General features: G+C 46.0%; 1 protein-coding gene across 1 annotated transcript in view; it reads left to right on the top strand.

Annotated features, from left to right (window-relative positions):
• Positions 1-16,489, top strand: part of LOC307152455 (B-cell receptor CD22-like) — a 19,092-nt gene extending 2,603 nt beyond the window's left edge. Inside the window, exons 5-9 of the mRNA XM_079861132.1 lie at positions 10,580-10,852; positions 12,022-12,115; positions 12,259-12,304; positions 15,369-15,619; positions 15,846-16,489. Of these exons, the coding sequence (XP_079717258.1) occupies positions 10,580-10,852; positions 12,022-12,115; positions 12,259-12,304; positions 15,369-15,619; positions 15,846-15,903 (722 nt within the window). The 3' untranslated portion in view covers positions 15,904-16,489. The remainder of the gene's footprint in view (positions 1-10,579; positions 10,853-12,021; positions 12,116-12,258; positions 12,305-15,368; positions 15,620-15,845) is intronic.
• Positions 16,490-17,756: the final 1,267 nt, after the last annotated feature.

The following is a 17,756-nucleotide window of genomic DNA, read 5'->3' as shown; positions in this document are numbered from 1 at the left end:
AGGAACTTCCCATCAAGATCCTTCGCACAAGGCTGGCCGTTACCCGTAGCGGTGGCCTTATGACTCCTGCCTCTCCGCCGTCGAGCCGCGGACCGGGAGACTGCAGAAAGCTCCGTCAATGGACTCTGTTGAGGAGTTAGCGTCGGCCCAACGCCCACGCCGCCCTCACGTGTCAGAACCTCTCTACGCTGAGGCTAGTTACAGCCCTCCGAAGGAAGCGCGGGAAATTGTCTCTTTCGGATATGGTGAGGACGTTTTTCCCTCATCTCCACGAGGAGCTCACCCGGTCATGGCGCTCCCCTCACTCAGCCCGAGCCCATGCACAGGGTACCCAGCTGCTGACGACAGTGGACGGGGCGGGGAAATTGGGTTACACTCGACCGCCTCCCGTCAAGGACGCTGTCGCGGCCCACCTGTGTCCTTCTCCTGGATGGAAAACCGTCTCATTACCTTCAAAGCCATGTCGAGCCACTGCCCACATCGCTGAGAAGGCATATATTTCGGCTGGACATGCAGCATCTGCCCTCCACACGATGGCAATCCTGCAGATCTTCCAAACTCGACTCTTAGGGTCCCTGGACGAGGAAGGCCCGGACCCTGAGTCCCTCAGGAAGCTGCGCACGGCGGCGGATCTGGCTCTGGCTCCTCTAAAAAGGTCACCCAGGGAATCGGTGGCTGATGCTGACCAAGAAGCGCGATGCAGAGAAGCAGCAGCTCCTGGACGCCCCTGGTAAGCCCGCTGGGTCTTTTAGGCATATCGGTTGAGGCTTTTTTGGAGAAATACGCCGAGACCTTGAAACAGTCTAAAATGATGCCGCATCTTCAACCAAAATGGTCTCAAGCCCCCCCCTAGAGCAAGGTCTAGATCGTCCTCAGCTCAGCGTTCAGCTGGATACACTAGGCGCGCGTCCCAGAGCGCGAGAGAGCGCCGCGAGCCTGAACTGCCGCTTCGTCGCGAAACCAGCTTCCAGCAGCCAAGGGTGACCGGCAGACAAGGAGCAGCGTTCCTGATGTTCGTGCCAGGACCTGCAGCGAAAAGATCTTGTTCCAGCTCAGAGTTCCCTCGGCTACCAACAGAGAAAGCTGAGAATGTTTGTGTAAATATTATGAAACCGCTGTGTTCTGTTTCAATAAACAAAAAGCATTACATGTCTCAGCAAAAGAGCTCTTTTCCTCCCCTAACTATTACCTGTGACATAAGCGAAACCTCTCCTCCTCTAACCCGAGGATGTGACTATGTGTGTCCCCGTGCAAAGAGCCGTGGACGAGTCACTGGCCATTCATATAGCTGTCAATGCTTCTCCGCCAGCATGCAGTAATGCCCCCTCTGTCGAGTCACCTGAGCGTGTGGTCGGCGCTCCCAGCGGCGTCAGATTGGGTAATCAACACTGTAAAACGCGGCTATACGCTTCAGTTCACTCGCAGACCATCCCGCCCCGGCGGCGTGATTATGTCAGAGGTATCTGAACAGAGCGCTCCGCTGCTACGGGCAGAAATCTCCTCCCTCCAACGGGCAGAAGTAGAGATAGTGCCCAGGGAACACAGAAATTGTGGGTTTTACAGCCGTTATTTTGTAGTCCCGAAAAAGGACGGAGGTGTGCGCCCCATCTTGGATCTGAGATTACTGAACAAAGTGCTTGCGAAATGCACGTTCAAGATGATTATGGTGAAGCAAATCCTCACGCATATCCAGCCCGAGGACTACTTCATTGCAGTGGATCTGAAGGATGCGTATTTTCACATTCAGATAGCCCCGCATCAGATAGCGTTTTGCATTCGAAGGTGTCGCATACCAATTCAAAGTCTTGCCGTTCGGGCTGGCTCTGGCCCCCGCGTGTTTACAATGTGCATGAATGCAGCGCTCGCACCCCTGAAGCTCAGTGGAAGGTGCGTTCTGAACTATCTCGACAACTGGCTAGTCATCGCTCAAACGAGATGCGCTCTTGAGGAACACAGACGCAGGCTCCTCGCCCATTTGACATGCCTGGGACTGTCTGTGAACATACAGAAGAGCACACTTCAGCCGTGTCAGTCGATTACATTCCTGGGTATGGTTCTGGACTCGCGCACGATGATACAGTCCAGATCCAGTCCATTCACAATACACTAGCCCTCTTCATTCAAGGCAGAGCCATCCCCTTGAAAACATTTCAGAGGCTACTGGGTCTGATGGCAGCCACAGCCTCCGTCTGCAGACTGGGCTTGCTGCACATGAGACCACTGCAGCACTGGTTGCAAAACCGAGTGCGATCCCTGCAGGGCTTAGCGAGGAAGGTGCTCTCATGGACGGATCGGGTACTTCTTTCGATCCGAACAGTACATGTACCGGGCAGTTTGAATTGCGGCGCGGACATGCTATCCAGGGATGGCTGTAATGATGACTTGATAGGACTGTATAGCTAGTTGGGGATAAGTGACCACTGTGGTGCATCGATAAGAATGCAATTGGATGCTTTGAATCTCTTCAGTGGGTTTATTGATAGTCAGCAGAGGATTATCTGTCGTCATGAACGTACAGTATGTGGTTCTACAATAAACAATAAAAGAAAATAAAATATCAGCATACAATTAAACAACAGTGCTGACATAATTCAATTAGAAAAGCTAATAAATTGTAATTATTATACCTTTCCCTTTAAGTAGCTCTAGCTGCTTATACATATCAAATAACCAAATAAAAAAGACCAGGTAACACACATTATCTTCTTATTGAATTAAAGAACAGCTTTCATACTGCTAGTTCTTAATACTATCAACCCAAAAAAACATAGTTCTCTACTACTCAACCACTCAAATAATAACTAAACAGAGTCAGGTGAGCACACACATAAGCACAATATTTATATAAAACTAATAATACTAGGCATTAGCATGATGCTAGCGAACTTTATGCTAACATACTACATTCCAATGGAGTATCTCAAAATAGACTCTGTTAACAACCTAAGGCACAGAAATACACATACGTTAACATTTCCACCAGGGTACTCACATGTCTCTGAACGCACACATGCACAGACAGCGACACGGACGACAACTATTCACCTCAGAAACATCTACGATGCGCTTTCCGGCCAATCTCACGACTAACTCAAAACGAAACTAAAAACTGACGGCGCGAAAACTGCATTCTCTCGGTGACCCCGAAACAAAGCCGCTGATTGGCTGATCCCCGTTACAGCAAGTCCTTCTTCACAGCCGCCCCCAAATTTGCACAGTCAAATTTGCTTTCCCATAGAAGGACTGGTGGTCTCAGGTGCTGTCTCAGGTATGGCAGGAAGTTGAACAAGACGGGCAACTGGCCTGGTGTAGTTCCTGTCATTCACCTGGATCTCCGGTGTCCTTATCCTCCCATCTGCACCTGGGATAACCTTTGTGATGCGACCAATAGGCCAGAGCGCCCTCGGGAGCTGCGGATCAATGATCATGGCGACAGTACCAGGTTGTAATGGGGCAACTTCTTTCTGCCACTTGGTGCGCGTCTGCAGGGCCGGCAGATAGTGCCTGATAAATGTCCTCCAAAATTGGTCAGCAAGGACCTGCGTATGCCTCCAGCGGCGGCGGCTCAACAGCTCGGACTCCGGATACAACACCTGGGGCAGCGATGGGTCGGGCCGCCCCATCACGAGCAGATTGGGGGTTACTGGGTCAGGGTCCGCGACGTCACTGGACACATACCCCAAGGGCTTAGAGTTTAGGATGCCCTCGATCTCGATCAGAACCGTGCGCAGGACTTCTTCTGTCACAGTCTGCATCTGGATTGTAGCATACAGGGCAGCTTTGATGGATTTAATTTCCCTCTCCCATGCACCACCAAAGTGAGGCGCACTTGGAGGGTTAAATCTAAACTGGATCTGATGTTTGGCCAGTTCTGCCTGTAAAGTGGGGTGCAGCGCCTTGAAAGACTCGTGGATTTCCCTCTCACCTCCTCTGAAATTCGTGCCCTGATCCGACAGAAGCTCCGCTGGTTTTCCCCTGCGTGAGATAAATCTGCGGAGGGCCATCAGGAAGGAATCCTGGTCTAGACTATTCAGGACGTCTATGTGGACAGTTCGGGTAGTAAGGCACTTAAATAGGATACCCCAACGCTTCTCATTACGCCGTCCGATTTTGACCATGAAGGGCCCGAAACAATCCATCCCTGTAGAGAAAAATGGAGGCTTCATCAACCGCAGGCGGGCGAGAGGTAAGTCTGCCATTTGTGGCACTGCAGGCTTCGCTCTCCATCTCCGACAATCAGGGCAGGAGTACTGGTGCCGCTTCACAGCTTCTCTTCCACGAAGGATCCAGTATCGTCGGCGAAGTTCTGCGAATAGTCGCTCTGAGCCTGGATGATGAAGGTCTCGGTCAGCATCTTGAATGATGAGTTTAGTCACCTGGTGAGCTGGGTCCAGAACTATGGGATGAATGGCTTCTGTGTCCAGCAAGTCACTGCGACGCAATCTGCCTCCAACTCGAATCAGCTTCAGTCGATCATCGAATTCAGGAGCTAATGTAATCAAACGGCTGGTGGAAGGGACAGGTTTCCTTTCTGAAAGGTGTTGATAGTCCTCCTCGAAGCAGTCTACCTGAACTCGTCTCAGTAGGTCTATCTCAACATCTCTATAGTCTTGTGCAGATGGCGTTGACTGACTACCTGCCGCCCCATGGCGGGACCTCACCACTGCCTCTATCATGTCCCTGAAACCATTGAATTGGCTGGCATCAAGTAAGGGCAGAAGAGTAGCGGTGGTGATGGAGCCGCAAAATGTAGCCTTGCGAAGCTCTGTGGCATCCAACTGCTCAGCCTTTGGCTTAGCAGGCCAATGCTTAGGTGACAGGTGTAAAAATGCTGGGCCGTGATTCCACCGGCTCTCCCCTGCCAGCTCCCTTAGGGTCTTCCCGCGCGTAATGTCATCTGCGGGATTATTCGCAGAATCCACGTACCTCCATACTTGGGCCTCAGTCAGCTCCTGGATCTCAGCGACTCTGGTGCCCACAAACACCTTAAACCTGCAAGCGTCTGACTGAAGCCACGTGAGAACGGTGGTGGAGTCTGTCCAGAGCACCACTTCATGAAGTACCAGGGTAAGTTCACGCTGCAACAGCACTGCTAACTGAGCTCCGGTCACCGCTGCACATAGCTCTAATCGCGGTATCGACTGCTGGCGCTTGGGGGCCACTCTCGACCGTGCAGTCAGAAAAGCCACCTCCACCTCACCACCTGAACCCTCCGTACGAAGGTACGCAACTGAACCGTAAGCTTTTTCAGATGCGTCACAGAATATATGGAGGCTTCTGATAGAACTGGGGTGGTCCAGAGGGGGACTTGAGTAGCACCGTGGCAAGACAATCTCTGGAAGGTGTTGCAGCTCATTCTCCCAAGTTAACCAGGCCTTGAGGGCATCATCTGGCAGCGACGGGTCATCCCACTCTCTCTCTTTGTTCCATAGGTGCTGCACAATGACTTTGGCCCGCGTGGCGAAGGGAACGAGAAAGCCTAGCGGATCGAAAAGCCGTGCCAGTGTACTATAGATGTTCCTCATAGTCGGTGTGGGACGGTCAGTGATGTTGCACTTGTAGGCCAGAGTGTCCGAGGCGCAAAGCCATCGGAGTCCAAGTGCAAGCTCCTGTGGATCCTCCATTGACTCTGTGAGCCATAACTCACTGCTCTGGGATCTTGCCCCTTTAGGAAGGTGACTGATAACTTCGGGGACATTACTAGCCCACTGACGCAGCTCAAACCCCCCTGAGGCTAACAACATCTTCAATTTGTCAACCAGCTGTCTTGCTGCTGCAGAGGAGGAGAGGCTCTGTAAGTGGTTATCCACATAAAAGTAACGCTCGATGGCCACCCGGACATCCTCCTCTAGCTGGCTGTGGTCTGTCACATGCTTTTGCAGTGCAAACGTTGCACAGCAGGGGCTACATGTTGTTCCGAAGGGGAGGACCTGCCACTCATAGACGCCGGGTGGCGCCTCTTTGTTCATGTCCCTCCACACGAAACGAAGCAGGGATCTGTCTTCTGGCAGCAACCTGATCTGATGGAACATGCCTTTTATGTCACTGCTTAAAGCAACAGAATGCTCCCTGAATCTCAGCAGGACACCTAGCAGGCTGGAGGTCAATGTGGGGCCTGGTAGTAGAAGCTCATTTAGGTTGTAGCCCTTGTAGGCGAAGGAGCAGTTAAATACGAGTCTGTTTTTTCCATTATGACTCACCATGTGGTGAGGTATAAACCAAGACTCTCTCGACGTATCCAGCTCTTCCTCTGCTACCTTTTCCACGTACCCCGCCTGTTCCAATTTCAGGATCTCTGCTGCATAGGCTGATGCTCGTGTTGGGTCTTTCATCAGACGTCTCTCAGTGCTCCGCAGACTCGCCAGTACAGCATCTTTGGGGGCGTGGAGACGCGGCATGTTATTAACACGAAGCAAGGGGGTGGCGTAGCGATGGACTCCGTCAACTTCCACCCTCACTGTCCTGGTTTCCAGCATGCGAACTGCCTCTTGATCTTGCTTTGAGCGAATCACTAGCTTCTCACTCCTGTAAGGCAATACGTCCATTTTCCATAGCTTCTCCACGTGATAAAGGAGCTCTGCAGAGGGTGACTGTGTGGATATATGCAGACACTGCTGTGGCTGAAGATGCTGTCGGATGATTTTGGTTGGGCCCTGAATAGTCCAGCCCAACTTGGTCTTTACAGCAGCTGGTCCTCCAGGCGGACCTATACGAACCGGCTCTACTGGGGTGATCAGGTGCGTATAGTCTGACCCAATGAGGACCATGGGGTGAACGCATTCCAGTGTTTGCAAGGGAAGTCCTCTCAGGTGCTTATATTTGCGCTGGAGTGTCTTCACCGGTTGTGAATGCTCTGCCAGCCCCAGCTGATCGGCAGTAAAGGCTCTCCGGATCCTGTAAGTCTTTTGGGGGTGCCTGGCAGGAGAAATGGAGAAGGAGACAGACATTCCATGCAAAACTCTAAGATCCTGGCGCACAGTCCTCAAAGCAAGGTTCTCTGGCTCCCCTTTAAGTTTGAGCTCCTTAGCAGCGGCTGGAAGTAGCATAGTCCGCTCTGACCCGTCATCCAGTATTGCGTAGGTCTCCAAGGCCTGCTCTCCATTATGTAGCACAACCTTTGTCACCTTCAGGAGCACCTGACTGCTGCCGGACGGCCTATCCAGATAGAGAACTTCATTGGCAGTACTCACTAAGCATGATGTGTTCTCTGTAGCTGGTGTCGCTATGGCTGGTCTAATGTTAAGGTCGTGGAGAGCTTCCAGATGTCTGCCATCACAATTCTTGCACCTTGCCTTTAGTTTGCACTGTGCGGCCTGGTGACAACGACCACAACGCCAGCACCACCTGTTCTTTTTAACCCAATCTCTCCGCTGCTCAGTTGTTAACTGGCTGAATTTAGTGCACTGGTTCAGGTAATGCAGGGCGTTGGTACAGTATGGGCATGGTAAGGCGACTTTGCCTTGTGGATTGGCACTGGTAGATGAGACTACTGGGACAGTCGGGCAACTTAAAGATTGTTCAGCTCCATGGAGGACTGTGGTTAGCCTGCCAAACTTTGAGTCCTTCCGTCTATCCCTCTTACCGTCTGGGTTCTCTCTAGGTCGAGACTCATATCCATACTCCTGAATCTGTAGCTCAAACTCCAGCCAGCGGGCGAAGTCTAACAGCGTAGGGACACGGATGCTAAGGGGATGTAGGTATCTCATAAACCCAGACCGCAGGTCTTGTGGAAGCTTGGACATAAGCCTAGTGACATGAGACCCACACTGAAGCTCAATATGACCTTTCTCTCCAAGCTGGTCGAGCATGCCAACTAAGGCTCTCACTCTGAGAGCAAATCCTTTAAAGGCAGTGATGTCCTGGCTACGGATGTTAGGCGCCTCCATCAGGTCTGTGATGCGCCTTAATGCTAACTGGTGAGGTTGCCCATAATGCTCTGTTAAGGAGACCATAGTGTCGGTGTAGGGTTGAGTAGAGTTGGTGTATGAATCTGCGATGAGGAGCGCTTCTTCAAATTTGAGATGATCAACTAAAATCTGGTATTTAAACCTCTCCGTAGCATCGTGGGGGAGGAGATTTTCAAGGGAGGTCTTTAGCCTAGCAAACTCACGTGGGTCCCCTCTACTAAAATCTGGGATGGTGGGTTGAGGACCCCGATATATGTACTCTGTAGCTCGGCGGGAGTGAAAGTCCTCGTGTCTCTGTTCATCAGCTGCGCCTGGCTCAGGAGGAATTAAGTGGGGTGATATACGTGGACGGACTTGCGGATCCGTTGGCTGGTGTGACCTCCCCATCTGACCAGATGCAACCCGATTATCGTTACCAAATGCCGGCATTTCAGGAAGCTGCTCTTGAGTGATCCCCATCTTCTTAAGGCATGTCATGAGCTCTGCCACTAACTCTGTGGGCAGTGTGGTAGTGGATAGCTGTGGCTTATTCTCCTCATCTGCCACTGGAGGGGGGGGAAGGGGTCAGTCTTCATCGTCCACTTCTACTTCACTGGGTACCTGCACAGGTGCTAATGTGTTATGGACCGTAGCCTGTGATGTGAGCCTTGGTGGGCTAATGGCCGCGGCGAGCACTCCCGACTGAGCGTGCGGGCTGTACTCCGCAGGGGAGAGGGCAGTGTGGTGTGCTGGATCTGGGCCTCTGCTTGAACTAAGCTGTGTTTGCATCTCCATTACAATAAGTTGAAGCCTCCGATTATCCTCCCTAATCTTTTGCAGCTCATCTAATATTTCAGGTGAAGCCCCTGGGTTTACTCTGTGAGACAGTGGGTCTGGGGTGCTCTGATAATGGGGTCCCGAGAACACTGACTCTCTGGGATACTTAGGGCGAGCACCAGTCTGGTTCCACTGATCATAGAGCTGGGAGGTGCGCGCTAACAGCTGATCGATCCTGTCACCACCGTAGTAGGGCTCCTGCATCTGATGGTGGGGCTGTGGGGAGAGTGCTGCAGCCTGGGGGGGTCTCTCCACAACAGGCAGGGAGACTTCATAGTCAGCAAACCAGGTTGGCGGACGTATCTGACGTCTCGGGCGGGTATCAGGAAGTGGCGTTGCCTCCTCCCTCGCATATGGGAACATCCTCACGCACAGCGGTCACACACAATATCCGGCTCGAAGGACCAATTTGTAATGATGACTTGATAGGACTGCATAGCTAGTTGGGGATAAGTGACCACTGTGGTGCATCGATAAGAATGCAATTGGATGCTTTGAATCTCTTCAGTGGGTTTATTGATAGTCAGCAGAGGATTATCTGTCGTCATGAACGTACAGTATGTGGTTCTACAATAAACAATAAAAGAAAAGAAAATATCAGCATACAATTAAACAACAGTGCTGACATAATTCAATTAGAAAAGCTAATAAATTGTAATTATTATACCTTTCCCTTTAAGTAGCTCTAGCTGCTTATACATATCAAATAACCAAATAAAAAAGACCAGGTAACACACATTATCTTCTTATTGAATTAAAGAACAGCTTTCATACTGCTAGTTCTTAATACTATCAACCCAAAAAAACATAGTTCTCTACTACTCAACCACTCAAATAATAACTAAACAGAGTCAGGTGAGCACACACATAAGCACAATATTTATATAAAACTAATAATACTAGGCATTAGCATGATGCTAGCGAACTTTATGCTAACATACTACATTCCAATGGAGTATCTCAAAATAGACTCTGTTAACAACCTAAGGCACAGAAATACACATACGTTAACATTTCCACCAGGGTACTCACATGTCTCTGAACGCACACATGCACAGACAGCGACACGGACGACAACTATTCACCTCAGAAACATCTACGATGCGCTTTCCGGCCAATCTCACGACTAACTCAAAACGAAACTAAAAACTGACGGCGCGAAAACTGCATTCTCTCGGTGACCCCGAAACAAAGCCGCTGATTGGCTGATCCCCGTTACAGCAAGTCCTTCTTCACAATGGCATTGTGTACGGAGAGTGGAGACTACACCCTCAAACTATAAATATGATCTGGAATCTCTTCGGCGAGGCGGAGATCGACCTCTTTGCTTCAGAGGAGAACGCCCATTGCCCGCTGTACTTCTTATTGACAACGGCTCCTCTGGGAGGGGACGCGCTGTCGAGCCGCTGGGCCAAGGGGCGGAAGTATGCATCTCACCCGGTCAAAATAATGCCGCTAGTGCTGCAAAAGATCAGGGAAGAGAGATGTGCGTTGATTCTGGTAGCGCCCAAGTGGCCCAATCAGCCGTGGTTCCCGGAACTGGTGAACATGTCTCAGCTCCCCCTGGCGAGTCCCGCTGAGACAAATTCGGTGGGGAAGCACCCCCTGATATCAAATTTCTCCAGGGGGTGAGACGGCTTAATCCTCCCCTGTAGTTACTGACTACCACACACACACAAAAGTACTGTTTTTTTCATTTTGGATATTTCCTAATAAGTGACATGACCTGTTGACACAAGGATCCATGGATTCATGTTGTTTATGCTAAATTCTGCCCGTATCTTCTGTATGTAAGATCAGAAATAGAAGTGTTTGGTGGGGTGAGTGACGGGTGATGCTATATATTTCTCCTGTAGATCCTCCAGGGAATGCTGTGATCTCCATCAGTCCATCTGGTGCAATAGTGGAGGGAGATTCAGTGACTCTGAAGTGCAGCAGTGACTCAAACCCTCCTGCAGAAATCAGCTGGATTAAAGGAGGAACGCTTGTAGGATCTGGAAGAATCTTCAGCATCTCAAATATCAGCTCTAATGACAGTGGAGAATACAAGTGCAAGGCCAGCAATGAACATGGAGAGAAATACTCTGATGCTGTGACTTTAAACGTCACAAACGTCACAAACGTCATGTGTGAGTTCATGATAAAACATAAGATGCAAATTTTCTGTTTTGATAAAGTCAGTCCATATTAGTAATTTTAAAAATGTGTAATAAGATTTTAAAAATATATATATCTGATAATTCTTAGATTCTTCTCGATTCTTAGATGCATCGCGATGCGGAATCGAATCACAATTGTCAAAAATCGATTTTCTAAATGTTAATTGATAACGTAGCCTAATATTGACAGAACGCAAAGGTGCCCGGACAGTCTGTGGTGTGCGCATAACAGAGACGCGTGATGGTGGAGCGAGAAATCCGACCGGCACCCTCTGCGTTAAAATAGCGTAACTTTGGCTTTATGAAGTTAAAGGGGAAAAGGACCTGGACAAGAGCCTAACTTTATGCAAGTAGAGATCCAGACTGCAACCAAATGGCGACAAGAAGTCGTTGTCCAGTTGATAAGAGCCGCAACTTCTGTTACATACGAGAAACATCAAACGGCAAACGAAACGAAAGTGAAACGAAACTGCGCTATTCGTTTGAGCTGTGGCGCGCGGACCGTTTAGCGCAGCGCGAGTTTAGAACAGCTTTACTCGTGGGTCGATCTTAATCACGCGACACTGTTATTACACAGCGCTGGGAGATCCAGTGAGAAAGTGTTCGAATTCACAGCAGAATTAATAATATCGCAGCGAGATCTAATTGGAAGCATTCAAATTCTATTATAACCCACACAGCACTGATGTTAAAACCAGGACAACCTTAAAAGCTTTCACCCAACTCGGAAAAGGCAAAGCCAATTACAAACTCCATCGCAACATTTATTGCCAAATCACTTCCATTTGTTTAATTAATAAAATATATTGAAAGTAAATTCATTATGGATCATTACAAATACTTTGTTTTAAAAGTACCAAGTAGTCACACAGTGAGAAAAAATAAAATCTGTATAGAAAAAAAAAAGACGCATCGATAATCGTTTTATCATCGCAGTCCTCAGAATCGCGATCGAATCGAATCGTGAGATGCCTAGAGATTCCCAGCCCTAATACAGAGTGGGAATCAACATCTCACAAATCATCATCTCAGAGATCAGACGCTGTATCTGTCACAGATGAAGGTTTTATTTTATAAAAAGTTCAAGACAGTTATGCAGCTTTGAGAGTTAATCTGAACTCAAATTCTTCATCTATCAGCTCATCGTGGTCAAGGCTGGCTCGTCGGGTTGGGGATCACTGTGGCGTGTTCAGGACTCTTCATCATCATCATCATCATCATTCTGTTTATAATGTAAGTTTGATTAAAATCATTCTCAATTACAGTGAGTGAATGCAATTCTCTTTCAGACTTGTGCAGGTGTAAATTCCTCATGTGATGTGATTAGTAATTAATCTTTAAAATGCAGCTTACAAGTTTAATGTCTTTTAAATCAGGAGAAAACGAAGAGTTGCTAAAGCTGAAGACCTCACCGAAAAACAGGTAAATTTTCCCGGACACAACATGTGAATAGTCTAGTTAGACGGGGCCGTTCACACAGAATGTGAGAGACAAGTCAGTGGAACGAGAGACAAAAAACCCAAATAAAGTTTACCGCCTTTTACTTTGAGTTCTGTGTTTATAACAGTCAAACACGTCCGTCTAGCACGAGTTTACATAGAAAAACAATGGAAAGTCGAGCACTGAAATGGAAAAACGTGTTCTGTGTGAACAGCCCTTAAATGTGAATAATAAATATTTAAAGGGGTGGTATAATGCCCTTTTCACAAGATGTAAAATAAATGTCTCTGATGTCCACAGAGTGTGTGTGTGTGTGTGTGTGTGTGAAGTTTTAGCTCAAAATACCCCACAGATATTTCTATATAGCATGTTAAAATTGTCACTGTTGAGGGTGAGCATAAGCGCACCGTTTTGTGTCTGTCCCTTTAAATGCAAATGAGCTGCAGCTCCCGGCACAGGGGGTGGAGCTTCAAGAGCTCCTGTCCTTTTACCTCACACACACATTCACTGAAAATTTAAAAACTTCTAGCCTTTTATGTTTAAACCGGAGTCAGACAATGATGGAGAGACTCGAGAAGAAGTGACAACATGTAGAAGCAACAGGACATTTCTGAATGATTAGTTGATGAATTATTGTAGCTGATGTGTAGTTATCTTCTAGTCATTGATTAGCATATTCTGTCATGATAATCTATAAATCGTGTTCCAAGGGCGGGGTTTATGTACATTTCAGGGTTGGTGATGTCACTAACCCTGGAGGAATGTTGTGTACAGGGGCGTAAATTTCATCTAAATGTTGGGGGGGGACAATAAACATAACATTCCTCACGAGCAATTTTTTGAAGGGGACACCAATAATACAGGCAAAATTGTACTTTCTATGGATATGTGTGTACACAGAGGAAAGCCTTACTGCTATTATTAGTGTAGCTAGACCGTTCCATTATCCTTCTTCTCAAAGTTTCTCTCTGGTTCATTGAAAAAGCTGACTAAATTGACCAAAATATTCTTCATTGGTGTGCGAAATTGACAAAAAAAAAAGATCTCTATATTTTCAGGGATTTTATCAATAACGATAATTAGACAATATTTTGCGGAGTGTGTTATTGTGCTGGTAACGTGGCATGTTTAGGACTGCCGAGGACAGCCGACTCCAAAAGTTTTTGATATTCTTCATATTCTGTGTGGCGGTTCAGTTCACAGCAGTGGCAGAAATAATTTTTCCAATAAGTTTCAATAGATTTTTACCTTCATTGGCATTTTTACCTTTATAAATGTATTTTTAAACCTAAATATATGCATGCATCATCTTTTGTGTCAATTTCATACATTAAATTAAATTATAATAATAAGTCACAATAGGGCTGTTACCAATCAAATTAAATAAGTATCAACAAAATCTTTGCAATGGAGAGGAACACAAAAGTTGCATTTGAAATGGCATTTAGATTTTACACAGACATAAATAATGTTTTGTTTAAAACATAAAACGTTGAATATTGATATATAAAATTATTTAAAACATGAAAAGATACTTTAAATGTGAAATTAAAACCACCAGTAGGTGGCAGCAATTCATTGTTAATGAGTGAGTCATTGCGATTCAACTGATTTGTTCAAAAAGCTGATTCATAATTCAGTAAGGAAATACCTCAGTGTTTCTCAGAGACGCAAATACAGTGCTTTGGCTTAGTTTTTAACTATTTTCGTTGGCAATATGGTGTCTAAAAGTAAACTTTTCAATTATCAATTTATTAACATTTATTATCATGTTAATATCTGGAGAAAAACTGCACTCTTTGTGTGATATTATATTAGATTAACTATATTCAATTATATAAACTGACTAAATCACACAATGAAAGTGTGAAAATCTAAATGCGCACTTGTCTAATCTACAAGACTACACTTGGTGTATGCGTACACTCTATGGGTGTGTGTGTGAGGAAACGGTTTTAAACAATCTAGGTAAACGCACAGACTGTATAAAACAAGGTTATAATCGCCAACATAGCGAGGCGGACTACATCAGTGACAAAAGTACATTGGTTATCATAACATTTTATGTCAATGATTTATTAATGATGCAGACGCAGCATATTCTGTATTAAAGAGAAAATAATCACTTCATCCGAGGTTTAAAGTGAATAAAATAGCCTTGACTTACTGGAGTTTATTGGAGTTGTTTGTGATGAGGTAAAAGGGGAGCGGGCAGTGGACCGAAGCACTGAGGCAAGGGAGGGGGACTCAAAATTTTAAAACGTTTATTTGTATTTGCCCCGTTTGCATTTTTATTGTTTTACTACTTAAACAATTATTTTAAGTATATAGGCTATCATTATATTATTTACAATACACATATTTTAATTATATATTTAGGAGGGGACAACCCTCAGATAGGGGGGGTCCTGACCCCCCCGACCCCCCCCGCGATTTCCGCCTATGGTTGTGTAGTTCCTACCAGCCGTTTGTTGTAGTCCTTAAAGGGATAGTTCACTTTGAAATTAAATTTTGGTATGTTTTAGCTTACCTGAAGGGCATCCAAGATGTAGGTGTCTTTTTTTCACAAGTAAGTACACATAAACTATAAATACTGTTCGTTTTCTCACACAAACCGCTCGTTTCGTGTCTTAGGCCATCAATGTGTACTTACGATGGGGAATTGTTTAATTTGGACGATGGGGAATTGTTTTAATTTGGACTCTGTGCATGCTCTTTGAGACAGTGACCACAGACCTGCATTATATGACTGACAGACAAGAACGGTTTGACCTAAAAATATCAAAATTGAAACTACTGCGGAAACAAAGACACCTACATCTTGGATGCCCTTGAGGTAAGCTAAAACATACCAAAATTTAATTTCAAAGTGAACTATCCCTTTAAAAAGACATTTCTGTTAAAGTAAATATCTCCCTTTGCTTTGAACTTTGAGCGTCGTAACTTTGCAGATGTTGTTTATGCTCAAACAGCAATATTACACACTAACTAAAGTTAGAGAAGTGAAATAATAATCAACCACCCCTTTAATTTTCTTCTGTTTCAGGACAATCTGTGCTCTACCGTAACAGGGAGAGACGTTCATGTTTCTGAATCAGCCGATTGTGATGACGCTCAGTACGCCAGTGTTACTTCCAGCAAACCCAGAAGAGACGCAAATGCTCCTGAATGCAGAGAGACTGAGGAGATCCAGTACGCAACTGTCCAACATCACAGAAACAAACAGACGAAGAGAGCAGAGGAGAACGAAAGCCACTACGACAATATCAGGATTGCTCAGCCTGATTCTGTCCTGAGGTGAGAAGAACGAGCTTAAAGAGACAGTTCACGCAGAAATAAAACATCTGCCGTCTACTCGCCCTCATGTTGATGAAAGGAGCATTTATAGTTCTTTAATTCTGGAATTTTTCTTAATAACTTTGTGTCCTACTGATGTTTCAGAAACATCTGAATTGTTTAATGACTTTTATCATCATGCAATCTGATCCATAACATGACTGTTGTTTTATCTGATGTTCTTTAGGCGATCAAGCGTGCAGACTGTGGAAGAGGCGTCTGTGATCTACAGCCGTGTCAAATGAGTGAACGAGACCATCATGAAGACAAAGGCCAGAACAATGGAACAATATTCTGAGAGTAGGGCTGTCAATTTAGCATGCTAATTCACTCAGTTATTTACTGTTCATTAAATCAGGTAAGGGACGGTTTATGGAATGGACCACCGGAGGAAAATAGGGGAGGGTCATGTCTTTTTATTCTTTGTTGAGGGGAGGGTCTTTTGTATTCTATTTGTATTCATGAAAACAGTGGCTTGTTTTGTGCATATTTTTCCATCGCTAGCAGACGGGTCTGACCCAGCAAAAATCCAGTTTGGCGCTGTTTGACAGTGTGTGCGCGCTTCGGGGCGTACTATTTGTATTTCAAATCCAGAAGTTATCAGCAACTTTTATTTAAGAAAAAAGTTTTGTCAGCATTGTGATTCTCTTTATACACATATACACACTTTAATAGACGTTTCCACATTTAAACACAATTTAAACAACGTATTATTCAATGCATTACTTCTATATAGATTTATATATTAAGTTGCTCAAGCAAGTGGTAAAATATTTAACCATGTACTTATATTAAAATTGCAAACATTTTAAAATAAAACTTAAAATTGACAAAAACAGCCGACTCTCATGCCTTTTCTTTTGCATTTAAATTTTAATACAATAAATCTTGCATGTCACAAATAACTTGTTAACTGGAACGGATCGACGGACTGCAACCGCGTGCAGTGTGAAAGCTCTAACCTGTTAAAGGGTAACTAAACCCTAAACTAACTTTTTTTAGTTAATGATCTGTAGAATGGGGCTTTATTAGTGCTGTTCATTGATTCGAGTAACTTTTTTGACATTTGGGTATAAAGTGTTTTAATTCTACAATATATGGTGTAAAAACGTCTGAGTGCTGCCCTCCTCAGGTTGAACGGTGGCTACTGCAGTTGAATTTTCCTATTGGATGTTTGCGGTACTACGTGACGTAAGCGGGTTCCAGCTCACCACGCCCTTGGTACAAGCTACCACGCATAGTATTACATCAGATAGCTTCAAGTTAGCGTAGATTTATCTGTATTTAGTACAGTGGTCAGGAGGGTACGTAGGTGTAGTGTTGCTGGTTGCAACGGCACTGTTGGACTGCATAGCTTTCCAGCAGACTTGGAAATTAGGCGCCAGTGGAGCTCAAGTGTGCAACCTGCATTTTACACGGGATTGCTTCTCCAACGCAATAGAGGTGGACATGGGCTTCTCCACACAGCTCGCGCTGAACAGCGACGCAGTGCCAAATGCTGCTCCTCCTGCATGGACTCCACCACCGCAGCGGCGTCTTGATGTGAGTGATCATACATATTTTAATCACAATTTATGGTTAGGCTAAAGATAATCCTCTGGGGTCGACAAACGCGCCGGCATATTTTGCTGGATTTTTTCACATAGCAGCAAAAGGTAAACACAGGTAACACACAACACAGCTGACACAGGTAAACACACAACACAGCTGACACAGGTAAACACACAACACAGCTGACACAGGTAAACACACAACAGAGCTGACACAGGTAAACACACAACACAGCTGACACAGGCAAACACACAACAGAGCTGACACAGGTAAACACACAACACAGCTGACACAGGCAAACACACAACACAGCCGACACAGGGAAACACACAACACAGCTGACACAGGCAAACACACAACACAGCTGACACAGGTAAACACACAACAGAGCTGACACAGGTAAACACACAACACAGCTGACACAGGTAAACACACAACAGAGCTGACACAGGTAAACACACAACACAGCCGACACAGGTAACACACAACACTGCCGACACAGGTAACACACAACACAGCCGACACAGGTAAACACACAACACAGCTG

This window comes from Squalius cephalus (genome assembly GCF_949319135.1).
Source record: "Squalius cephalus genome assembly, chromosome: 24".
NCBI classification, from domain to species: domain Eukaryota; kingdom Metazoa; phylum Chordata; class Actinopteri; order Cypriniformes; family Leuciscidae; genus Squalius; species Squalius cephalus.
The sequence above is the reverse complement of the archived record's forward strand: the minus strand, read 5'-3'. Positions and strand labels throughout refer to the sequence as shown.